The 27,965-nt window shown below is 34.2% G+C and overlaps 1 protein-coding gene across 1 annotated transcript in view; it reads right to left on the bottom strand.

Moving 5' to 3' along the window:
• The window catches only part of AQR (aquarius intron-binding spliceosomal factor), a 99,413-nt gene that overhangs the window by 17,734 nt on the left and 53,714 nt on the right, over positions 1–27,965 (bottom strand). The window contains exons 16-27 of the mRNA XM_038579970.1: positions 27,716–27,857; positions 24,667–24,845; positions 21,455–21,622; positions 19,807–19,976; positions 16,405–16,646; positions 14,883–15,029; positions 13,800–13,869; positions 11,255–11,365; positions 8,894–9,003; positions 6,058–6,193; positions 3,496–3,705; positions 1,617–1,754 (exon numbers count right to left, since the gene is read on the bottom strand). Coding sequence (XP_038435898.1) covers positions 1,617–1,754; positions 3,496–3,705; positions 6,058–6,193; positions 8,894–9,003; positions 11,255–11,365; positions 13,800–13,869; positions 14,883–15,029; positions 16,405–16,646; positions 19,807–19,976; positions 21,455–21,622; positions 24,667–24,845; positions 27,716–27,857 — 1,823 coding nt within the window. The remainder of the gene's footprint in view (positions 1–1,616; positions 1,755–3,495; positions 3,706–6,057; positions 6,194–8,893; positions 9,004–11,254; positions 11,366–13,799; positions 13,870–14,882; positions 15,030–16,404; positions 16,647–19,806; positions 19,977–21,454; positions 21,623–24,666; positions 24,846–27,715; positions 27,858–27,965) is intronic.

Consider the following 27,965-nt stretch of genomic DNA (forward strand, 5'->3'; position numbering starts at 1 on the left):
CCCAAGCCAGAGGCAGATGCTTACCCTACTGAGACACCCAGGTGCCCCTAAAATGCAAATTTAATATTCTTTATTGATATAGATAAAAAGAACACAAAAAATACTAAAAGAATTGAAAGACTGGTTCATCAGGAAGTAGGGGACTGCCCTTTCTTAATGTTCTAAGTAGCTTTACCAAGTTTTTAAATGCTTAAATCAGATGCAGAGGAAGTTTGATAAAAATAAAATTTGAAAATTAAAAATACCAAAAGATCTAAGGAATACTGTCAGCTCTCATGCTAACTATATATGTAGATGCTTACCATATAAGTGATTAATGAAAATTTGATAAGCTACAAGTAATGTTTTTAGAATATGCATGTGAAAAGTTGCATATTTCCCTTGTTATTTAACTGATATGATTTGAAATCATAAAATACTGTTGCATAATTTCCCTTATTAAACTGATATGATTTAATATCAAATACAAAGCATATTTTATATGTCAGCCCAAGAACAAAATATTTAGGCGAAAAGTTCTCACTGATAATTTGCAAAAGGGTAGGTTCACACCACTAACATAAGTTCACAGTACCTTTTAATAAATCATTGTGCTTGTGCTACCTTGCAACTGAGGAACCTTCCATCTAAGATAGCAACTACTCTATCACCTTGAACTTATTTAGCACTTACCTCCAGTGAGCTCACAACATTTAAAAATTGTCAGTCACTTTCATTAACAACAAATGCTTTACTAACTTTGAATTCAAACCAGCACACAAAGCCTATTTATTTATTTATTTATTTATTTATTTATTTATTTATTTTTTACAAAGCCTATTTTAAACAATGGATAAGCCAACTGCAGAGAAGTTAAATGATTTGCATTTAGGCCAATATCACTAGCAAAGTTATAAAGCAAATTCAAATTTACTGCTTTCTTATTACATTCCACTTTAAACAAGTCATAGGCTATCAGGCTATGGTACCCATTAGTTCTCCTGTCTTTATCATATGATGAAATCATTTTAACATCTCATTCTACCATCTAAATAAGAGTATTCCATATTCTTATATGGAAGGCTTTCCATCTACTGAATGGAACAAATAAGTGGGAGCGGATGTATCTTTAAAACATGAACAGAAAAAAAAAATAAATAAATAAATAAAACATGAACAGTGTAAGCATATAAATGTCTATAGGTGAATACGTGTGTCAAATGTTAGTTTTACAGCTTTTAGGTCTATTTGGAGGTTTTTTTTAATATAGTGAATACAAATCAATTACCCTAGCAAATATTAGAATTTGGTGAGACAATCATTTAATTATAATGTTACTTAATGGACATATTACTGATAAGCAGACTTAGAAAAATCAGATTTAGAGGTTGCTAATCATATAAACATCAGAAGTTACCATCCCTTATTTGTCAGAAGAGACATTTTTAAGTAACTGTAGGTGTGAACATCAGTAACAGGTAAGCCAACCTTCAAGGGAAATGGCCTCGGTAAAGGAAAGAAAAGGAAAGGAAAATTTAAATTAGAAAAAAAATTTTTTAAAGAAAAGCAAGGGAAAGGAGAGAAAAGAAAGACATAACAGCTATGATGAACTGAGGAACTAAAATATAAGTTCCTACCTTGAAACCCAGCTTGACTAAATCATGTCGTTTTAAAGCAGCATGAGTACAAGTCATAGCAATGATTTTGGCTTCCTTCACCAAAAGGTACTTAGATCTGTCCAGTCCACTTCGAAGCAGTTCAGAAGCTCTGAATTCCTATGGGAGTGGGGGTCAGTGAGAGAGTATTTTAGGAAAATAAAAACACATCTCATGCATACATTCACACAATCCAGTTTATCAGACTTAATTCCTGATTAATATAAGTATATCATAAACTAACAAATTGTAATTTTGTTCATTATTAATTAGGTACTAATTGAGTTCATATAATAACTGATACTCAAGCTATAATTTGGACTGTTTTTTTTTTTTTTTTTGTATAAAATACTGAGAGTATCTATCTATCTATCTATTACCACAGTATCCTATTTTACTCAAGGTCCCTCCACAAAAACAGAAACTTTTTCAAGTATTCATAACAAAGGGAATTTAATGCAGGGGTCTGGTTTCAAAGGTACAAAGCAGTACAAAAGCCAGCCAGGGAATGGCTGAGGTAACCCAGAGATTAGCAAGAGCAGGAAGTCTGACCATTCCTAGATTAGGACAGATAAGGGAAAAGCGGCAGTGTTAATCAGAGCCCAGGGACTGGGGTACCAGAATAAACTAGAACAACAATCATAGCAAGCCAGGCCAACACAAACTGGAGCCATGGAAGAGATGAAACCCAAGGCAACTGATGGAGAAATATCCTAGTTTCTCTATTTCTGCCACATTTTTATTGGCTAAACCCACCCAGAAGTCAGCTGATATCGGAGGCCAGGAAATTAAACCAAAAAGGACCAACCCCACCTTTGAACATGGCATAGGATCCCCCACAGAGCAGGGCAGAATGGACAACAGATATTAAATGAAGAGCAAACAACCTCAAGCAGAGTATCTAGTATCAAGTTTTATAAATTCTGAACATTATATGTCATACTTGACATTTTTAAATTTTTCTTTTTTAAATAATTAAAACATGGCCAATACAGGAGAGGTACTCTGTTTAAATCTTTCCCCATGCCCTCCCAAGACAGCTATTATTAAAATGTTTTTATCCATTTACTTTATTAATCATAAACATATTCTAATATATTTAGGGCTCTAAAATTTTATTTATTATTATACTATAAATTTATTATTCTTTACCTACCATCCATCCACCTACCCCCTATCCACACCATGCATCAATATTTACTGAACATATACTATGTGCCAGATACTCTTCTAGGAAGTAGAGATATTATCTTATCTAAAAGGTGCAAAACAAAATAGACAGTCATTGTCCCTTTTACCTGGAGTAATCCTAAATCATCTTACTGAGGAATCTGAGCCTGAATATGATCTCTTTTTGAGGCTGCTAAAGCAAACAATGTTTTCCACAGAGAATGAGAAAACTAGGAAGCAAGGGGTGGGGGTACTATAGGTCCTTGCTTCCAGATATATTCTTCTCTTCTTATTTTACCTTAATACTCAAGATAAATCAAACTGGCTAACAAAGCGACCACATGTTTTGTCACTGGTCAAAAGGCATGAAGAACTTAAAATAGCCATGTGGCAGTCTCAGATTCCAATTCAAAGAAATACTGTTGAATCTCTTGAGGGAAGCATTCCTTTCTTAAATTCTAAGACTTTTACACCAGAAAAGTCAGAATAAAGAGGATTCAATTTATATCTTAATTTTTACTCATTTTTTTAGCCAAAACTATAAATATTTTCAATAATCTCATTTAAAAGTAACAATCTAGTTTGTAAGATATGAATATTCCACATTTACTTCATTAAAAACAGAAAACCAACTAATCTTAAAGCCTTTAAAGAGTTAAAGCCAAGTTAAAAAAACCCTGAGAATTCTTACCTCAAGCTGAGTGAAGATTTTCTTAATATGCCTAAAACATCCTTCAGCAATTTCCATATCTTCTTCATAAGTTCGTCCTTTAAAAATGGGTTGAGGGGCATTTGCAAAGTATTCATGAAAAGGGAAGAAAGTGGAGACTTCTGTAACATCTGGCAGCATATTACCTTTATTTTTCACTTTGCTGATATATTCTTCCCAACGAGACATGACCTATGAAAAAAAAGGGACTCAAAATTAAATTTCCCAGCTAATTATTGTTTTTAAATGCTAAAATAAAAAGAAATTTAATAAAAATAAGACCTAATAAATAAAGGGAAAGAAAAAGAAAAGCAATCCCTGACCTAACAGGACTATTTTTTTAATCCAAGTCACAGATTGCCCTTTTTTAAAAGAAAAAATGTTCTTTAATCAATATATAAAAAATACAAAAACTAGGAGTGCCTGGGTGGCTGTTAGATGTCTGACTCGGTTTTAGCTCAGGTCACGATCTCAAGGTTGTGAGATCCAGTTGGGCTCTGCGCTGAGTGTGGACTTTAAGGTTTTCTCTCTCAGGACGCCTGAGTGGCTCGGTGGTTGAGCATCTGCCTTTGGCTCAGGGTGTGATCCCAGGGTCCTGGGATCGAGTCCTGCATCAGGTTCCCTGCAAGGAGTCTGCTTCTCCCTCTGCCTACGTCTCTGCCTCTCTTGGTCTCTCATGAATAAATGAATAAAATCTTCAAAAGAGAAAAAAAGATTTTCTCTCCTGCCCCCTTCCCCCCCCTGCCCACCATGCTCGCTCACTCTCTCTCTCAAAAAAAATATATAAATAAAAATACAAATTTTTTAAAAGATTTATTCATGAGAGACACAGAGAGAGAGGCAGAGACACACGCAGAGGGAGAAGCAGGCTCCCCACAGGGAGTCCGATGTGGGACTTTAATCTGGGATCCCAGGATCAAGCCCTGAGCCAAAGGCAGACGCTCAACCACTGAGCCACTCAGGCGTTCCCAAAATACAAATAATTTATAAGTATATTTAAACTGGAAAGAACCACAGGGTCATCTGTGGGACTTTATCTCAGATATTTCAGATTCTCCATGTATACTCAGAACAGTATTACTGATGCTTACAAAATCAAGAATAAGTCTCTGGACAAAGAAATTTTTTTCCCCATTCTTTCAGTTTTTCTCCATATACAGTAAGTCCCACTTTAGCAGCATTTTAGTAAATTCGATGCTAGCCAACCCTTCTCCCAGAAGGGTTTTTCCAATTCTCTTTAGTATATTTACAAAGCACTTCTGTTAATCTGAGTATATATTTGAAAGCTCATTTTAGGACTTTTGTGATACAGTTCAATTACTTTCTGATATGTTTTATTATGCCTCTACTGTGTGGTTCCTGCTTAATCTCAATTTTGGTAATTTTCCCAGTCACGGGTTTCCAGGTAGGTTCTTAGGCAGAACATCTAAGGGGCTAGAACGTGACAATTACCTTTTAAAATAACTTCCCAAAGTGATTCTTACATGTTGAAAATTATTGATCTATATTGTGAAGCTTCAAGTTTGTTTTTCCCAAATCGATTACTTAAGCCTCCACAAATTTATAAATTATTTCTCCTACTTTTAAAAGTAGTTTTCACTGGGAGCCTAGTGATTTTTATTTTGTGCCAAATATACATTTAGGCATGATCTTTACTCTATTAATCTAAGTTCTAAACTGCGTAAGTCTAATGAAGGTTACTTTGTATGATGATGTACATCTCTGTGTCACAAGAAACCATTAAATCTGCTCATTTTGAATGGATTGAACTGGTCTGTGTATCTACTTATGAGCATATATCTATTCTTTCATATACATTTAAAAATTTTAATGTTACCATTTGTACTTAAAATATACAAATAGCATGAATACAAAAAAAACTAAGTTATATAAAATTCTCCATTATATCATTATTCCTTAATCCACTTAAAATTATTAGTAAACCAACTGACTACTAAGGTTTATTTTTGTTCATTTTATTTAGTTTTCTATTTCTTAGTGGTTTTCACACCCAAAAATTAATCCTAACCAAAGCAAAAGCACACTTTTAAACTAAAGTCAAAAGAATTTTTAACCTAAACTCCTAACTCTGAAATTAGTTTTAAAACATAATTTTTTGTAAATTTGAAAGGAGAATATGTTTTTTCTTCATTAGTTGATATATATGAATAGAAGTAGGTACTTCTGTACTTTGCTACCACTGTACTGTGTAACTACTGGGTAGCTAGCATATTTAGTTATATTTCTACAGTAATGAAAACAAAAAGACTAGAAAAATTGTCAACAGCAAGAAAGAAAAAAGAAAAAACTTTAAAAAGAAGCAACATTTGCCTTTTAGTGAATGAATCATCAAGCAAAGCTATTTAGCTAAGAACTTCAAAAATAATAGGAATACAAACATTTAATATTCACAAATATAGCTTTGGCAGCAGCATACATTTTAATCTACTCAACAAAAAAAAATCGCTTACAAGAAGAGTTTCAAGAACTCATCCCAGTTTCCAACTGAAAACCATTATAATTTAAAAACTCTTAATCCCTTACCTGATATAAGAAGAAATAGCCTGCAGTTTCACAAGTATATGAAGCATCTCCTGGAACCCCTAGACTCTTTTGTAATCGTTTGACTTCTTCTAAAAGTTCTATTCTTCGAGCCAGGACATAATTAACTCTTCCATATCTAGAAATTTCAATTAAACAAAAAAAGCAAAATTATGTAATGAAGAGACTATTAAGGAAACTATCAGGAAAAACATTTAAGAAAATCATATTAATAGGGGTGCCTGGGTGCCTCAGTCAGTTAAGTAACAGATTCTTGGTTTCAGCTCAGGTCATGATCTCAAGGTCATGGAATCAGGCAGCTCAGGTCATGATCTCAAGGTCATGGAATCAGGCTCCCTGCTGGGCTCCATGCTCAGCATAAAGTCTGCTTGAGATTCTCCTTCCCTCTGTCACTGACTGCATTCTCTGGCTCTCTCTCTCTCTAAAATAAATAAATCTTAAAAAAAAAATAATGAAAGGTATAAATGGCCAAAAGGGAAAAAAAAAAAGAGTAAGAACCACTGTTTATATTTGATATAAGTGGTAGTTCTTGGATCAGTGTTGATCTGCAAACATATTAGTGGTCTGTGAGGAAGGAAAATCAACTGTATCACTAAATGTATCCTTTAATTCCTTTTTTTCACCCCCATAACATGACCTTCACAAAGAGGGAAATAGTACAGTGTATTCTGGTGCTACATCATCTCATCACAGACCATAATTTATAGATTGGCTGCTTTGAATAGCCCTGTTTTCCATTACCACAAAAGCAGATCAGTTCTCAAGGCTTCAAAAAGTAATTTTAAAATGTATTTGATCGTTCTTCATTGTCTCAGCATGTACTGTACCACCTGAACCTAGTAGGTTCACAAATATTTGCTGAATGAGTAAAAAGAACTGAAATCTGAAGATTACCTGGCTCAGAGGCATGTAATTAAGACACAAAGTATGGAATCTAAACTGGATCCCAAAGCCTGTATACTATTTCCACAATAATAAAGTGCCTTCAATAACAACCTTTTAACATTAAACAAAAATTAAAATAGTGTAAACACTGCTGCTGTTATATTTAAAGACTGGACAGAGAAGTCCCGTTTGTGTGAAACAGCAAGAATGATAAGAGAATATAGGGTTATAAAACAGAGTCTATGTTTAAAGAATTTTCCAAATTAGAAGGATATAAACATTACAGCAGGTAACCTTTTTCTGTTTGTTAACCTAGAGTTTAATACTTTTTCTATGATCAACACTTTGGCAATGAGAAAAAAAATTGAGGATGCTTATAAAGAGTCTGTAATAAAATACCAAAATTCTTGTGACATAAGGTTAAATTTAAAAAGCAGGATACAATGGAACTTCATGTACTATTTAGTTGATTAGTCTGTAAATCTAAAACTATACTAGAAAAATAAAGTCTTAATTTAAAGAAGCAGTGTATGCAATTATAAACATAGCATGTTTACAGCTTGATCATTAAGACTAACAAAAAGTTGTTTTGTAGTAGTGGAATTATGGATGACTATTCTTTCTACTATCTCACAAGGTCTGAAAATTTTTCTTTAGGGAAAACAAGATTACTCTTATCATGAAATGATACTATTTTTCTTTTTAATTACAACAAAGGGAGAGAAATGAAAAGAATATGTCCAATTGAATAAGCACATACCTACTAATAAGACCTGGGGCTTGACTGTATCAGAAAGCAAAAAGTATTTTTTCTTTGGAAACTTGGGATTACCTGAAATCCTCTTTTAAGTTCTACTTCTGTTCTAGTATATTTTTTAAAAAACTATAAATTCTATTGCAGTGTAATTATAACTACAGTATTTAGTATTCCATCAACACCTTTATGTTCATTGAATGCTGGATTATTAAATTTATTAAATTTTAGAGTCCAGCCCACTGTAAGTTTAATATGAGGAAATACTCATGGCAAAAATTCAAAGTAGTATCTCTGGCTAATCCAAAATTAAGCATCTAGAGCCTCAAATAACTTAATGTGTATTGTTGTTTGCCCTGTGACTTTTTAGAGGCTAAAAAATGTTTGGTGAGCTCTGTAATATAAGAACTCAAAATAGATGCAACATAATAATTTAATACTCTTTTAGCTCTTTTGTTGTCTATGATCAAATTAGTCAAAGGTCATGTTTAATAGCCAAAGGCTGTATTAATAAATATGTACAGCTGTTTGTTATGATTATTGTCTAAAATCATGCTTTAAAAATGGATTTAAATATAAATAAAGGAACTATTAGAAAGTTTGAAGGGAAAACTTAAAATATTAATAGAGGAAATTTGATTTGTAAAATTTTAGTCACTCTATTTCATGTAATGTCAAACATAAGTCCAGCTCAATGGCAATTAAGTAATATAGTAAGACTTACAACCCCAAAGCTTATACTACCGCTAATCTTCAATTGTTTCATTAAATGAATCAACTTCTTAATTGATACCTAAAATATGTGCAAATTAAATATTTGGATGAAATGTGGAAAAGAATCAGGTAAACTTGTACAGTTTGAGTTGGCATTCTTCAATAGAACAAATGGCAATCTGCACGATGAACAAGATAACGATGAACAAGATAACAATGAACAAGATAACTCTCTTTATAGAAATAACTGTATTCTTTAGGAAAAAATGGCATAAACACACAGAACTGGAGCTGAGGGAGATCATGACTAGACTTACGTCAACTAAAAGCAGGTTATGCTAGAACCTTTCAGAATCAAGTTGTATTATTCATGGCCCTTGTCTCTTGGTGTTTCTTTAATAAAGAAAAGGAGAAGGTTAAAAATTATTTTGTATATTATTTCAAAACTCATCCCCATTTGCTCACCTGCTGAAATCTTTCTCTGTTTCCAGCTCTTCTTCTCCATGACCAAGACGCAGGAGGTGGCGCTCGTCGATATCTAAAGCCATGATTTTCTCAAACAACTGGTTCAGGGCCTGGAAAGTAAGACAAAAAGGATGATGGTGAATTTTAATGAACCAGTAGCTCCTTAAAAGTAAGAAAAACCAATATTTAGAAGGATAAAAAAGAATGAGCATTGTCTAGTCAAGTAAGAATCAACTCCAAAACATAGAAACAAATCTTACATTAGGTCATTTACAATTTAAACAAAATACTGATTTTTGATAGTATTGCCTACTTATATTTAGCTAACTGGATAAGTGAAAACCATAAAAACCATCTAATTATTAAATCTTTGCTTCTAATTTATGAAAAAAAGAAAGGCTTTGGACCAGTTTCTATTTTCCCCAAATAGTAACAATTACTAAAATAATTAATGAACACTCCAAGATTTCACTCAATAGAATATCCACGGGTTGCAGAAAACTGAAATGTTTTTGTAGTTGGAGGACTCTCAGGCAGTGAATGTATAAGAATATATCTAAAAGACCAGAGTGGAAAGATGCAGTGCATCATTTAAATCTTAGGCTGATTGTCTAAAGTACTCCATACAACAATGAGCAGAGCACTCATTTATTAAAAACTATTCTAAAAAAAAAAAACTATTCTAGGGCAGCCTGGGTGGCTCAGTGGTTTAGCACTGCCTTCGGCCCAGGGCGTGAGCCTGGAGACCCAGAAATCAAGTCCCATATTGGGCTCTCTGCATGGAGCCTGCTTTTCCCTCTCCCTGTGTCTCTGCCTCTCTCTCTCTCTGTGTGTGTGTGTGTCTCTGATGAATACATAAATAAAATCTTTTTTTTTTAAACTATTCTGATGGAAGCCATCTAGAAGTCACGTTTTTCTACTTATGAAATGTTCATATTTAGGATTCCCTTAAATCCTAGTATTAAGTATCTGAACATCTGCAGTTACAATGTTTTGAGAAAGGCACAAGTTTCCTAGTATGGAAAGATATACTAATAAAGACATCATTTAAAAATCAGCCAAACAGCTCTTTTAATTTATCATCAATCTAATCCCTCCCATGAAATCAACATCCAGTCTTATAAATATCCAGGTTATATAATGTAAAAACAGATACCCTTTGCTATCAAAATTCTAGCAATTAGAGCTCAAAAACTGAAGAAATTAAAATAAATTTTCAGAAAAAAATTCCCCTCTATCCAAACTCTTGATGCTCCCATCCAAACCTGGGATTCAATGGATCAGACCACCTGGCATTACTCACTATCCAAACTCAGGAATCACAAAGATTTAGAGAACAAAAAAATACTCTCACACTGCACTCTCAGAAAAAACTGTAAGGCTTCATTATGAATTAAAGGAATAATGAAGAACTATTTGCAGGAAGTATGTAAATGAAGATCTGACAAATGAAATAAACATAAAAAGGAACAAATCAATAATTTAAATCACTGAGGATGATATGATTATCAAGGATCATTCAATAGCAAACAATGAAGTCTTTGGTTATATTTGTAAAACAATCTTCTCTGTAATTGTACTATACAAATCAATCATATATAGAAGATTCTACAGAAAGTCATTATCAAGTTATGACAAAACTTACTAAAAATACTATGCTAAAACAACAAATGAATTATTCTTTATTCATTTTAAGAATCTGGAAAAGGGGAATGCCTGGGTGGCTCAGCGGTTGAGTGTCTGCCTTCGTCTCAGGGCATGATCCTGGGATCTGGAATCAAGTCCCACATCAGGCTCCTTCCTACACGGAGCCTCCCTCTGTCTGTGTCTCTGCCTCTCTCTCTGTGTCTCTCATGAATAAATGAAATCTTAGAAAAAAAAAAAAAGAATCTGGAAATAGGTAAGATTATTACAGACTAAATTTCACTAAATAGAAGAAAAAAGGCCTTTAAGTAATTTGTTTCTTTTATTAAGATAAAGCCTCAATCTTCTCCCCTACACAATTTTAGTATTCTGTATAATAATGTCACCATTACATTACAGTGGAGGGGGAGCAATTTAGTTTAATCCAAGTATTTGATCATATATCTAAGTATTCTTAGCTTTCCCACATTTTGACCCTCTCCATTAGAAATAAAAAACTTTTTATATTTTCCTAATATGTCTGGTCATAACCTGTTAACAATCCAAGAGTAACTCAATAGCAAACACTATACTCATCAGCCTTTCAGTATTCTGTTGTACCTATGATCACGTTATTGTACAAGCAGAAATCTCCACTGTGCTTTAATTTATTCCCCTCTCCTTTATCTCCCCTATAGTTCATCTTACATATATGTGTGCACATGAACACATACTTACTTGATTAGAGTGAGTAACAATCAGAGTCCTCTGCTCTGGGAAATTATGGTAGATGTTGGATATAATTTGGACTGCAACATCTGTTTTTCCAGTACCTGGTGGACCCACAACCTAAAAAGGAGATGAACACATATCAAAATACTAAGTTATCATATTGTTAGAAAATGGACATTCTAAAACTGAAAGATAAATGTAAAAAATTGTTGATAAGTTCAATAACAGAATGGACAAGACAGTTAATCTGAAGACAGAACAATAGAAACCACCCAATCTAAAAAATAAGCAGAAAGAAAAGACTGAAAACAAATGAATAAATAGTCTCATGAATCTATGGGGTAATACTAAAAGATCTAATATTTATGTTACTGAAGTCTTAGAACAAAAGGAAAAAGTTTATGGTATAGAAAAAAATATACGAAGAAATAATGGCTGAAAACGTCTAAAATCTGGCAAAATACTTAAATCTACAGACTCAGGAAGTTCAGCAAACTCCAAACAGATTAATCCCAAAGAAATTCAAGTCCAGAGACATCATAATCAAATATCTAAAAAAATTCTTAATAGCAACCAGAAAAAAAATGATACATTACATACAGCAAAAGGATATTTCAAATGACTGTGGGTTTCTCTCAGAAACCATAGAAGCCAAAAGGAAGTGAAGTAACATTTTAAATTGTTTCAAGAACTCTGTAGAATTCTATGTCCAGTGAAAATATCTTTAAAGAATGAAGATGATTTAGAGACTTTCTTATATGAAGAAAAACAAAGATATTTCATTGTTAGCAGACCTACTGTTAAAAGTGGTATAAGAGTTCTTCAGGCAGAAAGGAAGTGACATCAGAGGAAACTTAAACTATTAGGAATGAACGATAAATGGCAAATTTACAACTCTTTTCCCCTAGAGTTCTTTAAAATGTTTGACTTTTTGGGGTGTGTGGATGGCTCAGTTAGTTGAGCGTCCAACTCTTGATTTCAGCTCAGGAGATGATCTCAGAATTTTGAGATCAAGCCCTACGTTAGGCTCCACACTCAGCGCAGAGTCTGCTTGAAATTCTTTCTCCCTTTCCTCTACCCCTCCCTATCTTCATGTGTAAATGTGTGCTTTCCCTCTCTCAAATAAATAAATTTAAAAACTTGTTTGACTTTCTAACATTGCCTGACAGTATTTCCAATGTATGTAGATAGAAAAGAACGTAAGTGATAAATTAAAATGAAATATTAAAAACTAAATAACATAAAAGAAGGGAAAAACTAAAAAAGCTACACAAAGGGAACAAACATAAAATAAATAATAAAATGGGAGGCCTAAATCTAAACACATCAATTGCATTCAATGTAAATGGTCTAAACACACCAATTAAAAGATACTGTCAGAGTGAAGAAAATGGCATACCTCAACCATAAGCGGTTTACAAGAAGTTCGCTTCAAACATTAATAGATAGGTCAGAAATAAAATAATGGGAAAAGACATACCACACAACACTAATCAAAAGAAAACTGTAGTTGCTATTATTAACATCAAAGTACATTTCAGAACAAAAAGAATTACCAGTGATGAAGACATTACATAATAATATATGCATTAATTCACCAAGAAGACATAACAACCTTGAATGTTTATGTATCTATTCATAAAGCTTTAGAAACCATGAAGCACAAATTGAAAGAAATGAAAGGAGAAACAAATATATATGTAGTTGTAGTTGTAGACTTCAATACTCCTCTTTCAGTAATCAACAGAAATAGTAACTGGAATATCAGCAAGGACAGAGAAATACTGAACCAAATGAATCTGACATATATAGGACACTCCACCCCAAACAACAGAATAAACATTCTTTTTACGTGCACATGAAACATTCACCAAGAGAGATCATATCCTGGACCACAAAACAAACTTGAGCATATTAAAAAAATAAAAATTGAAATCATACAAAGTATCTTTTCCGACCATAAACAACTTAGACCAGAAATTAGTAACTGAATTTTTTTTAAAAGATTTTATTTATTTATACATGAGAGACACAGGCAAAGGGAGAAGCAGGCTCCTTCAGGGGAGGCTGATGTGGGACTCCATCCCAGGATCCTGGGATCACGCCCCCGAGTCAAAGGCAGATGCTCAACCACTCAGCCACCCAGGTGTCCCAATAAGTGGAAGATTAACAAAGAGTCTCTAAATACTTGGAAACAAAACACACCTTTAAATCAGTCGTCAGCAGGCTTTATCTGTAAAAGCCCAGCAAATAAACATTTCAGGCTTTGCAGGCCATATGATCTCTGTTGCAAGTATTTAACTCTGTTGTTACAGAACAAAACTGGACAGAGGTAATTCATAACCAAATAGGCATAGCTATATCCCAAAAAAACTTTATTTATGAACACTGAAATGAGCAGTAAGCAAAATCTCACATAATGCCACAATGACCTATAAACATTTAAATTCAGTTGGATTTTTGTGGTTCAAATATACTCTAAACATGTGAGGCCTACTTCTTGTCTGAATCCATGTAAAAACATGTGTATGTGTAACAATAATTCTCTTACCATAGTTAGCCCAGGCTGCATTCCAGCACGGATAGCTTCTATCTGTGTGTGAGTGAACTGAATTGTATTACTGGAAATAAGAGTAAATAAAAAGTTAGTTAAAAACACCGATGAACATTTGCTAAAAATTTAAACAATGAATGGAGGTCTAAATGCCTCCTCTGTATATGCCTCTGTTCTCCCAATCTCTTCTTCACCCTACCCCAGTGCTTTGGGTGTGTGTGTGTGTGTGTGTGTTAAGTTTGCATGTGCATGTATATGGTAAAACAAAATACAAAAAAACATGAGATCCTACCCTCTTTAAAAAAAAAAAAAAAAAAAGACTTTATTTATTTATTCATGAGAGACACACAGAGAGAGGCAGAGACATGGGCAGAGAGAGAAGCAGGCTCCTTGCAAGAAGCCCAATGCAGGACTTGATCCCGGATCCCAGGATCATTCCCCGAGCCGAAGGCAGACACTCAACCGCTGAGCTACCCAGGTGTCCCCCTCTTAACAAATTTTAACTGCACAGTAAATACAGGAGCGTTAACTATAAGAACAATGTTGGGTAGCAAATCTCCAGTACTTCTACATCTTAAAGACTGAACCAATCTCTGATGAATTATTTCCTTTACCTCTATACTCTACTGACTAACTAAAATGGAATGAATCTTATGGAAAGCAAAGACTACAGTTATTTTTCAATATACTTAGGCAATCCTATATTTCACTTGGAATGCCAAAATTCTAGTTCCTAATCTAATACCGAATATAATGCTACTTTTCTTGTCATGGCACACACGCATGAGAGTAGCTGCTACATGTAACACATGGTCAGGAACTAAGAACGCTGTGCTCAAATTAAGGTAGCCCTCTAATGTTTTTTTCTCATAGTACCTAAAAATGTTTATTTTGGAAATATGACTACACAATGCCCAAAAATGTTTCAACTATTCAGCTGACAGAATACAAGGAAAGAGGGTCAAGAAACAGAAGTTTCCTGGGGTTTCTAAAGGATCAGTAAATTTGAAATGAATTATTATTAATCCAAAATAGCAAACTATTATTCATCATACCAAATAATATAGACAGTAAAATTACCGTTTGGGTTGGTTGTAAGGATAAGGACCCCTATTAGGAATGACATGAGGTTCAACAATTAAGGTTTTTGCCTCTTCAGTATCTTCATCTTCACCATCTACATCTTTCCTTTTCTTCCCTTTTCCGCTCCTTACTGGAAAAGTTATTCTACAAAACCAAAATCTTTGTTCATTTTTTACAATTAACAACATTTACCAAGCATCTACCATGTGCATGACATTGTATGGAAGATAATCAGAGCAGAAAGAAACATTTATGGCTTAAAGGAACTATCTGTATATACATCCTGAAAAAAAGTAGACTTAAAAGCACTACAATGTATATAAATGGTGTTCAGATTAGAAGTCAATTGATTAAGGGAGAATCAAAGAAGGAGCATTTATATAATTATATCCATGCGCTATAAAGTGCTTTATACATCGTCACTCCTTAAATCAGAAAAGGCTTCATGGGAGAGATGGCATCAAAGATGAGTTTCAAAGAACTTAAACATACAAACATGGTAGGGAAGATATTCTAGGAAGACGTAAGACTAAGGTTCAAGTGCAAGTGGTCAGTTTTGCCACAGTGGATACAACAGAGAAAATAAGGCTAACAAGACAGGCTGGAGCCCTGTTATGACACTCTCAGAATACCAAGCCTTTAAGGCAGAAGTTCTCAGCTTGGGGTTAGGACACCTCAGGAGGTGATTCCTCCTAGGTGCCTGGGAGAGTCAAGGAATACATTAAAATTAAACTTAAAAAAAAAAAAAAAAGAAAAAAAGAATTCTCTCTGTGCACTTCTTCCATGTAATAGAATTCAGAAAAGAATAGTGAGTTGCTTCAGGTATTTTATTCCATTTCTACTAAAAAAAAATTTTTTTTAAAGATTTATTTATTTATTCATGAGAGACACAGAGGGAGAGAGGCAGAGACACAGGCAGAGGGAGTAGCAGGCTCCTCGCAGGGAGCTTGATGCGAGACTTGATTCCAGATTCCAGGGTCACACCCTGAGCCAAAGGCAGAGGCTCAACTGCTGAACCACCCAGGCATCCCTCTACTCAAAATTAAAACCAAAGCTCCTTTAACATGAGATATAACTACATTGTGAATATTTAACATTTATGTAAGTAAGCAAGCAAGCTTAAAAAGAAAAATATAATTTTTTCCTGAAAACTAAAGAAATTTAACATTCCATGACTATGTCCACTAATTAGGAAATATACCAGATTATACATAATATACAAAGACATATTTCTTTAGTCACATTCTATAAATATGTTTATGTAATACTCTTCCGACAAGTATATATACAGATCCCTCATTAGATGTGAGGCTACTTTTATTATGGTCATAAAAATGTTTTATGCACTAAGAATTTAGGAACAGAGTCAAATAAAATAAGTTTATCCCAGTCATTATATGGTGAAGGTAAAGACTGCTCAAACAAAATCACAATATTCAAAGCTCTAGCTATAGTCCTATGGCCTAGTTCACACTGGCTACAGAAAGCTTGAAAGGAGTACAGCCAGTTCTGACTTTACCTGAAAGGGGGTATCTGTAGAGCTGGGTCATCCACAGTTACTTTAACATTATGACCAGGAAAGCTGGTTTTTAAATGCTCAATGGAAAGAAATGTATCATTGAAATCAAGAGTGGCAATCTGATTGGGCATTTTTGAATAATGTGCACTACTTGGATCTCCATAACCTAAAATGATGTCATGCAGCCAGTCAGGTACCACGCAATCAGTATTCATCAGGTTCCTGATGGTCTCCAGCACAGCCTGTCAGTGAAAAGACAGAAAAGGGTTGTGTCAAGAAGCCATCTCAAACATTTGCACTTCAATGGAACGCAGAGTTAGCTGCACTAATCCAGAATTCCCAAGTGTTTCAGAGCAAGAAGCTATTTTCTGCTGACAGGTGCTTGGCTAGACTGAATCAACAGTTATATTTTCAGCTGATACCATACACTGAGTTAAACAAAAGACCAAACTTAGCAAGGACAGTTTATCCGTTAGGAGTTCATTTAGAGAGAATGTCATAAATGAGTTCATCACTTGACTCCTGTTGTGTAGAATGAAAATCAGATCAGGATTACACAAGAAGAAAATATTATAGAATAAAACCATGAAGAGGATGCTTCCTCTTAGAAATTCACTGAGTTTTCTCTTTTTATATTCCATAGTTCCTCAATGCTAAGATGACACACAAGCAGAAGCATGTTAACATATGCCTCAATTGTGAAACATAATTTAAAAATATTAAAATAACACTCTTAGAAAAAAGTCATAAATAAAAATGAAGTAGACAAAATGATAAAAGCGAAATGTCAAATAATTTTCAGAATGAAACATTCTACAATAAATAGTCATTAGAGTAGTTAACATACATTGTCAAAATTCCAAAGTTAAGGCAAGCTCTCAGACTTTCCAATAATTACTTTGACTAAGTGATCTATGCCATATATGGAAACCAGAAGGCTAGGCTATTAATTACTAAGAATAAAATAATCAAACCAGCCATGTTTATAACATAAATGCTATACACTCCAACAGGATAACAAAGTAAGAGGACAGTGCATGTTAATCACACTCTCCTCACATCACCTTCTGTTTATCATTTATCTAATTCCCACTAGAATATCATTTCCATGAGAGCAGGGATCTAGAAGTTTGACTATGAGATGGATATATCATCGGATGGACAGATAAATGAGTATGTTTACATAATAATAGGTAAGACAAGTGCTCTACTCCCTAAGAAAATGAAAATTTTAGTAGGGAGATGATATATGTCCTCAGCAATGACACAAAGCAGCAGAATATGGTAAATAATACATTTCAATTTAGCTGAAAGCAAAGGATCTGCAAAGGAGCTTTGGTTTATTTCATCATTAATGGAAAGTCAGAAATGTTTTGAGAAGCTGACTGAAATGATCAGTGGAAGCAATATGAAAAACAGGTGACTGACGAGGACAGAGATAGGGGTAGGGCAGAGGAAACTATTCAGGCAAGAAATAAAATATCCAGGTAAGAACAGGCTGTACGAATTGGAAAAGAGAGAAAGAAATAAGGGATGCTGCCTGAGTATATAGTGAAATACCAAAGACACCAAAAGAGCATTCATCCTTTCCCAAACACAGCAGAATTCATCACTGCCCCTTGTTTCTTGGATGGGAATCTGAATGCCTCTTTTGACTTCCCATGATACTTTTTTGTTATTGTTTCTTAAAGTTTATTTTTTTAATAGTCTTCACACCCAGCACAGGGCTTGAACTCATGACCATGAGTCACATTGCTATTCTGACTGAGCCAGCCGGATACCTCTTCCATGACACTTTTACCTGCATTCTTCTGATGACTTTTGGCAACTTCTAACATTTCATGGCAGTTATTTGTTAATATTTTTAACTTCCCTTATTACTAGTCTAAACTCTTTAAAAATACAAGCTGTGTCTTACTCATCTTTACTGGCTCCACACAACTTAGCATAATGTCAGACACACAGTGGGTATTAAATAAAATGGTCAAATGAATGAACATAAGGAACTTTTTTCATTTTTAGTAAAGTGACTGAAATTCAATTTACTGAAAAACAAAACAGAGACAAACAAAATAGAGACCTTACCCTCACAGACCTGCATTCTAATGTGAAGTCAGATAAATAACAAATACATAGTCATCAGGTATAATAAAGATTGTGATGAAAAATAAAGACAATCCACTTAGGAGTTAATATCTAAGCAAAGTTGACATTATACAGTAAGGGAGCGAACCATGTAAATACCTGGGAGGAAGACTGTGTTGGTAGAGGGAACACCATGGACAAAGGCTTGGATTTTTAAAGGACAGCAAAAAGGTCAGCACATCTGGCATGGAGTGAATCAGGGAAAGGGAAAATGATGTCGAGAGAGGTGGCCAGAGGACAGATAATGAAGGAGCCTTTTGGGTTATGAGAAAAATTTTCTACTGTGAGATGGGAAATCATTAAAGACTGTTCAACAGGGGGACCAAGGCATAATTTATATTCAGTCACTCTGTCACTCTGTGGAGACTAGCAGAAGGGGAAGAGCAGTCGAGAATGGAAGCAGGGATGTGAGAGATGATGGTGTCTTGAATGGGGTGTCAGTGGAGGTGGTGAGCTAACCAGACTGACTGACAGACTGGAGGTACAGTAAGACAAAAAGAAATCAAGAGTACTTCCACTGTTTTTTCTTCAACAATAGGGTAAAATGGGCAAATAAATCCCTTTGTATATGAAGTCTTCTTTTTTTAATCACAAAAACAGGCAAAAAAAAAAAAAAGATAATAAACTGATAATGTACAGGAGGGGGGAGAGAAAGACATGTATTTGCAGAAGGTAGTAACACCAAATGTTAAAACCATTCCATGTTTACATTTTATAATATAGTTTCAAATAATTTTTAAAAAATCTTCTTTTATCAAAACTCCTTAGCTCATTGTTATAAAAGTAAAATTCTGTAGCCCCCAAACCTCCCTTTTCCTGCCAATGAGTAAAACACATTATATCATAAAGTAATTCAGAGCTCTGAGGTTTCACATCTGTATTCATAAAGTGATTTGGAAGTACACTTTCTTTTGATTTAAAAAAGAACTCCCAGTAGACAAATAAGCAGTTTGCTTTGCTTTATACTGGCTATCCTGAGCATTTAATTGACAAAAAGCAATGAAAGAGACTGACCTGGATTAATTTATATTGTAAGTTTCTAAACTCATCAAATGACAACATGTAGACTAAATATAAAAGCCAAAGAAAATTTATTAAGCTTATTTTAAGAAAATAAGAGAATTGTTTAGAATCAGAATAAAAGCAATGATCATTTTCTTAACAAAACATTCTTTTACCTAGAATCTATGTATTTATGTTTTAGAAGTTATTCAAATTGGACATGGTACATTTATAGTTATATAGCCTAAAAATTACCTTAAAGTTATTTTCCTTTGGTTTTCTCCTCATTATGATATTGAAAGTTTCATACACATCTTCTGCTCCATTTTGTATAGTATTGGTCATATCTTGTTGATACTGGTTTGGGTCCAAGAACACTCTAAATGTCCTTGACTCTCCTCTAAGATTGGGTCTTGGCTCAGGTCCTAGACATTTTGAGGAAGTCTGATAAGTGAAACATGTACTTTTCAAGTACTGAAGTTAGCAATATTCCTTTTCTAGAAATGATGAATAAACTGTCCACATCGAACTCCAGTCATTCCCTAACTAGAAAGTTATCTACTCATTTCAAATGCCTAGAAGCTGAAAATATCTTCTCCTTTCCCTAAATTCTTACTATTTTTTTTCCCAGAACAGTCATGTAATGTTTATGATGCAATGCCATGGACTGCAATTATCTGTATATATCCTCAACCAAACTAAAAGCCTTGGAAGTCAAACAACTTTACTTCTGTTAGTTACTCATAGCTCCATTACTGCCTTACATATAGTAAGCACTTGACTGATCACCAGTGTGAATGGAAATTTTATATACTAATGGCTGAAAGGTCAGAGCCCTCTAACTCTGGTCCCAATATATGGCCATATGTTTACTCCATCTTTCCCATCTTCTTTTATTCTAGCCATAAGATCAGTTTAATTACCAGCACTTTTAGCAGTGGTGCAATCTTAAAATCAGAGGTAGAAATTAATTCAAGTTCTGAGAGAAGTTTCATAAACAAATTGGAAAATAAGCACTGGACATAGATAGATGTACTTGTAATTTAACAGTAAGTATGACAAAAAAGGATAACAGAAAGAATTTCAAAGAAAAGTCATTGATTAAGCCTAAGAAATCAAAGAGCTGACAGTTCTGTAAGGTGGTATTTCTAATGGGGTGATGTCTGCATGTTAGGTATGACAATTCCTTTTATGAGGCAATTCTGTTTAAACTGCCCTTTTAAATTTTTTTGTGAGAGAGAGAGCGGAGTGGGTGGGAGAAGGGCAGAGAGACAGGGAGAGAAGAGAATCTTAAGCACGTGCTCTGTGCTCAGCACAGAGCCTGATGTGGGGCTTGATTTTACAACCCTGAGATCATGACCTGAGTCGAAATCAAGAGTCTGATGCCTAACTGAACCACCCAAGCACCCCAAGGTAGCTCTGTTTCAATGTTTAGCATCCCTAGGTGTCATCCATCAAATGCTAATAGCTCACCAACCCTTACCTCTACCCTGTGCACATGAAAAGATAAATACCACCATACATTTCAAAATGCAGGGAGAGTCCAATTCAGAGTCACTGAATCAAATCAATAAAACTTAAGAAGGAAAAATTGGCAAATATATCATGAGAGGTATTAGAGATTTTAGAAAGCAATATTATAAAGTATTATAAAGGGAAGTTTTAAATAAAGGTAATTTCAAAAGATCTTGTCCTTTCCAATAGCTAACAAAAAGTTTAGAAACCATATTATTTATTTCTAAAAGTGGGTAGCAGGTACCTTACACATATTATACATATAATCCTTTGTGTTGATTTAGTATGTAAAATAACTAAAAAAAATATTACCTAAGATGCATAAAGAAAAAAGGCACAGAAACATCATTATGTACAAATTCTCTTTCAAAAACATAGATTGCCATACCGTCTTCAATGACACGGCCTTTATCATCTAGCATGCCCTGGATTTCACAGCCTCTGACATAAACCAGGCCAATCTGCTCAATAAAAGGTCTCCTCCGGTCAAACTTAGTACCGTAAGGTTTTGTGGGACGTACAGTAACTAAAAAACATACATCATGCTTACGAAGACCTGGTAAAACACAAAGACATTTTCACTTATTAGAATGTTACGGTTTTCAGTCTTTTGTTGGCAAATTCTCATCATCTTAAGAGATGTAAGAAACATTTAAAATACCAGAGGTGAACAATGATTTGCACTGTAATTGTGGGTATTCCTATAATCTTTAAAATTCAATGTCTGACAGGAATAATTAAAATGAAAAGTTCTCTTTATATTAAAATTTGAGACGTTTATGCCATGAATATATTACTGAATAAGCCCTCCAAGTCATGTTACAGCTCCAAAATTGGATGCTCATCATCATTCTTATTTTTAGCATTCTTAATAAGTAACCGAAAATATGGTTGGCATATAATCCATCTATATCATATTCAGCAGATTTCTAACATCAGTTTAAACCATCCATCATTGTCATTCTAACAACAGTCTAACTGCATTCCCTGAAAGAGGTCAACTCAAGAATAATTCATCAAGGCACAAAAGCATTGTTTATAGATACCATATTGAAAACAAGGTTGAATATATATAGTTTCATTTGGCAAATACTTTTTATAAATAAATGTCAAGAAATAGGAAACTTTGCCAAAGTCCATTAGCTTCTCAGTCATTAGACCCAATACTGGACTCAACTGGATCCCCAGTTCCTTTAGAAGTAGAGACATGGAAAGACAAGGGACATAACTTAAATCACATATCCATATAACGTCATGCCATTTAACCTTCATTTCTTTCCTGATTAGTTTTATTAGCTACTATATGATACAAATGAAAGCTTAAACATTTTGTTTGCTCATAACCTTGGTAATAAGATATACAACTAAATCAAATCAGCAGTGTCAGTGTGTGGCTAACATTATTGGACCATTCTGGTTTGTTTTAATATGGAGCAGGGTTTAAGTGTACTAGTAATAATTGCTCTGATTCATAATAATGACTTCTTTAGTTCCCAGCCAATTCTACATAAAGCAGGAGAAGCAACAGGAATGAAAACTGTTCTACTATCTGAGCTGTACTGCCTTTAGTACTTCTGATCTGCCTAATTCATTACAACGTGTAAGTCTTAGTAGAGTCCAAGAGGTGGTCCTGAGAAGTAATGCAGTCCCTACCAATGTCACTTCTTGGCATCACTAAGGGATGACTGCCTATTCCCTACAAAGGCAGATCATTTTATTGTGGGACATGTCAGATCTACATTAAAAAAAAAACCCTACGTAATAGAGAGCTCAACTACCTTTTTCCTTTCAACCATTTGTATCCACTCCATCTTGGCTATGCCTTCTGGAGCAAAATCCAGCATTTGTTTCATTAATTGTTTCCTTAATTTAAAATGGGATAATGGAGAAGATGAGGGCCTGAATTTTTGAAGGAACAAGAATGTTTTATATATTTAGCTTAACGTCTTCAAAACTATTGTTTCTACAGGACAATATTCACTACTACTTATAAAATCTCCCTCTCAAAAAAAAAAAAAAAATCTCCCTCTCATTTTTTTGCCTCTATTTTCTATTTAGTTACTCCATCTATGATGAACATAGGCTCTGGCCTCTCAGAAAACATTTTTCTCCCCACCATGCCCCCTACAATGAACCACCTATTTATTCTACGATACCCTATTGTTCCCTCTCTCACACATGAAATATATCCATTACATTTCTCATTCTACCAGAGACCTATGTTTAAAAGAATGAATGGGGGGGCAAAAAAAAGGAGACCGTGTAATGTCCTCCTGATAGAAGTCTCCAAAGTAACAAAGGAGTATAGGTAACTGTGTTGTAAAATAGTGTTTATTTTAATGCCTTCTTATATGTCAAAGGTAGTAAGTGTAAAACCTTCTCCAGTAACTTAATGTCCTTCTTAAGGTTTACAATCATAAAGATAGTACTCAAGATGTGTAACACATTAGATTAGATTGGAACTCTTTTGAAGGATACAGGAATCACAAAAACATTGTCACAAACTACACCCACTACAGTGGCCATTTGTTAAACATGTGGCCAGCTTTGCTGCTGGATTCCTTCAGAATTAATGGATAAACATATCATATAGTCCCTTGGTTATAAATAGCTATATCGGGAGCAATAATTTCTGAAAACTGATCCATCAAGGGACTATCGCTTTTCTTCTGGCATGCCAAGAAGGTGGAAGGAGATAAAATCTACCAGCTACTGTTTCTCACAATGGACAGCAAGCAAGAGCTCTCGTAAGACAGCTGAGAGAAAAATTTAAAGTGCCACTTAAAAATTAGGTCATGTGTCATTTCTGGCACAGGTGTTATCAATGTTTTTACTTTTTACTTGGCTTAGTAACTCTGAACATATCTGCCTCTAAATAAAATTTCTTGTGGAACTCCTGTCCCTAAAATCTTGCCTGGAAAGAACAGGGGAAATAACTCATCTAATTTCTCTGCATCTGTTATTTATCCTTGAATATACTTAATATCACTAATTCTTTATCTGACTTCCTCCCTTTGATGCAAATAGTGAAACTATTATTATTTCTTTCTGAGTTGTTTTACCAGATCCCCTTAAAATTGCTTTTGAGGTTGTCTAATTTTGATTTTATATCTTTATTTTTCAGCAATTGTATGTATCCCTATTCTCTTCAGTTTGGCAGCTTTTATTATCTCTTAAGAATGCTAATTTTCCTTATTAACTCTACATGCATGCAAGTGATATGTGGGTTTCCCTCCTTTCTTTAGTGAACAGTAATATTTTGCTTCTTTTTTATATCGATCCTACAAATTCATAAATATTATTTTATTAAATTTGGGATTTAAAGAGCTCTTCTCTCAGCTTTGCAATCCATAATTTTCAAAATACTGTGATACGCATGCTATTTTATGTTTTTTATTAAATTATTAAGACATTTAATTATTCTTGTATGATCCTTGATACTTTTACTACTAGTAATCATAAAGACAATTTTTAAAGATAAAATTTCATAAATGTTTAGAAGGGTAATGTTTAGTAAAAGTGCTTTGACAATTTTCTAAGTGAAAGTCTATTAACTGAAAACGTAAAAGCGTAATTTTATGTTTTGAAATAGAAAATTACCTTCCCATTCATCTTTGATGTGATCTCTGACATTCAAATTGATGGTAACATCTGCACGAACTCGAGTTGGCCAGTTTTCACCTATGTTGGGCTTCGCAACCTCAACTACAGTGAAAGCCACAATGGGCTGGGCCATTCGTGCCCAACCACCAAACACTACACCACCATACTCAGACTGCCTGAAAACCAAAAAAGTGCATGATTACTCAAACAAAAAATGACTTTCCCCCAATTTTTAGCCAACTAAAATTAGTGAGGAACATACGTTTAGCTAGTAAGCCCTGACATTAGTAACTCTTATTTCTAAATTAAAAGAAAAAAAAAAAAAAGGAAACTAAATCCTGATATATAGGAAATATATTCATTAGCGTGAAAAGACAAATACGGTCCAATAAAGAGATAAGTAGAGAGGAGTATCCCCTACACAAACAGAAAAAAAGGTAACTCTATAAGCGTAAGAGTGGAGGCATTTTGTCAAAGGATCATCTATTATAATAATAATAGAGTGATCTAGATTATTGTAATATATATTAAAATTATTATAGATTATTATAATTCTTATCCTTTTCCTCTCTTCATCGAGATAGTCTCAACTGTTTACATCTTATTTATGTATTTAGGTATTTCTACAAGCTGTTTTAGGACAAACTAGAATTTTAAAAATCAAAAATCAACAAATGAGATCTATGCAAATGCTTGCTTTAGGGCATAATATTTAAATCATGTAAAACATACTGCCATGAACTGGGGGTAAAAATAATCAAGCTAGTTGTAATAACCAGAATCACTAACATTCAAACACCCAATCTTTTTTATGTTAGTCTAACTAGTACTTTAGCTTTTACATTAAGTAGTGTATCTGGGAAATCTGTAACATAAATATAGCAGCAGCACTCCAAAACTGGAAAGTACTGCCAAAAATGACATGCTTACACAGATAAAGAAAAAATGCCAGGTAAAGGCTTTGTGTCAGAAGAAAAAAACTGTAGAACTTCACAACATCAAAGAGTGAAACTAATAATAATGATTACCTCCTCTATTTTTTACAACTTTACTACAGTACAGTTTACATATCATTAAATTCATTCATTATAAATGCACAATCCAATGATTTTTAGTACATCTGCAGAGTTGTGCATCCGTCACCACAATCCATTTTGAGAACATTTCCATCCTATGTGTAAAAGATCCCTCTTATCTGACTATAGTTGATCCTGTTCCTACCCCCAGGCAACCACTCATCTATTTTCCCCAACACTTTTCTCCTCCCTTATAAAATCTACCTGTAACATGAAGCATTAAAAAGGACAGATTTCTGCCCCTCAGAAGTACATTCTCTCTCATGTTCCTCTGTGCTTAGAGCAGCCAGAAAACATGATCGTTAGTTACATGCACTGAGTAAAAATGCCTCTACCTTTCCACATTCAGCACACAGGAAAAAGAAAGAGAGCCTGGCCTCTTTTTAGATCTCATCATTTTTAACAGCCTTCAATGATGGGCAATTAGGAATGAAAATCCAGAAAAACGTATTATCACAAGTTAACTCCCAAAAGTGACATTTTCTTTCCCTTAGCAGAAAATAATGTAAGTTAAAAAAAATGTCCTTTATTAATAGACCATAAGAACTCTAAGTATTTTTGCTTTATTTGGCATTTGAGTAAAATATAAGGGAATTTTATTTGATAAACTGCTAGTTAGTAAATCCCTAGTTTGCAAAATGGCCAAAATTAGGTCCAGAATCTGAGCATGTAAACCCAAGGTAACCATAAAATTGAAAGGAAGCTTTCTGATCAAGCACTCCCCCAGGGTCCAAACAATGGGCAATAATTCCAGCAAAGCTGTGGGCAGGGATGATCAGCCAATGAGTATACAAACTTCACAGTGCTAGCCTGCCTACTGACTCAACTGATTATTAAGTTGAAAATACTTTATGTTGTGTTTTATAGTTTCACCCAGAATAACTTTTCACATAATAATTAATTAAAAAATAGAACTGTGTATGAAATAAAATAAAATGTGGAAGTGGAAAAAAAATAGATCATAATCATAGTGTCCATGTAGCTCTCTGTAATTAGTAAGCGGAGAAGCCTAAAAGACACCTGAATCTGTTCACATTCAAAAACTGAGGCTTTTCATAAAGAATGCAGTATTATTGTGTGCGTATGCATGCTATGACGAGAATGTAATAAAAACTCATTTTATAGAATTAATTTTACTAGCTTTTAGTCACTTGTGATATATAACTTACTCTCACCAATTTCATGCTTAGAATGAAACAGTGAATGAAGGGCATTTATCTCAAGTCAGTCATATCTAAAAAGCAAAACTGACCACCACAGATCTCATAATGCAGAGCTGCCTTCAATAACTAGAATGGAAGTCTTTTCTTCACTAACAGAATTCCAGACATAAGCAAGCATGTGGGGAGTTGATTTTAAACAGAAGACTTCCTCACATAATGAGACCTACTCAAATGGTCCCCAAAGTAAATTCTGATGGTTTAAGTCTCTTCAAGGTAATACAGATGGAGGACCTGGGAAGACTTTCCAACATTTGATTTCCCTGTGATGCTCAGCAATGCTCCTCATCTCTTGCCAGGTCCCTTAGAAAGGCTAACTGAGATCCTGGTGACAGCCACAGAGCAGTTATAGTAGAAGACCCCTTTATCATGAGCTTCCAGGATTTAAACTATCCTGCCCTAGTACAGTCCTGGTGGTCAGCTCATACCTTCTATTTCCTCTTTTGCTAATGTCCAACCTACTACTCTCCTCTTCATTTCTCCCTCTCTATCCCCCAAGAATAAGACCTCTCTTCCCTTATTCTCAGTCCCTCAGTACCACCCTCAAGTACCCAGATACATATTTTATATTTTAGTACTTTTGAAATACTCTAATCCATATTAGAGAATTTCTCAGAGTAAATATCTCCTATTTTGGAGGGCATCTTCCTGCCAGGCATACTATTTCTAAATATACTCATGAGGTTTCTGATAGAGGTATATCAGTCACTGTTTGCATCTCTTCATTACAAGTGGAACCAATTTACTAACCATGGCTTCATTCTGCTGACACTATCCTCAATGTCCTGCCTAATTTCATAAGTTGATTCTAAGCGGAAGAGATTAAAGTTCCTTAGGAGGTAATCATGAAGAGTCAAAAACTGCAAATTCAACTTGGGAAGAGCAAGACAACCTGAAAAAGAAAGCAGTATTCACAATTGAATTATGCTTTTAATCAGACAGCTACACTATGTATAAAGAAATGTACTACAAATTTGGTAAGAGTTTAATTTAATGATGT

Source organism: Canis lupus, chromosome 30 (genome assembly GCF_011100685.1).
Source record: "Canis lupus familiaris isolate Mischka breed German Shepherd chromosome 30, alternate assembly UU_Cfam_GSD_1.0, whole genome shotgun sequence".
Lineage (NCBI taxonomy): Eukaryota > Metazoa > Chordata > Mammalia > Carnivora > Canidae > Canis > Canis lupus.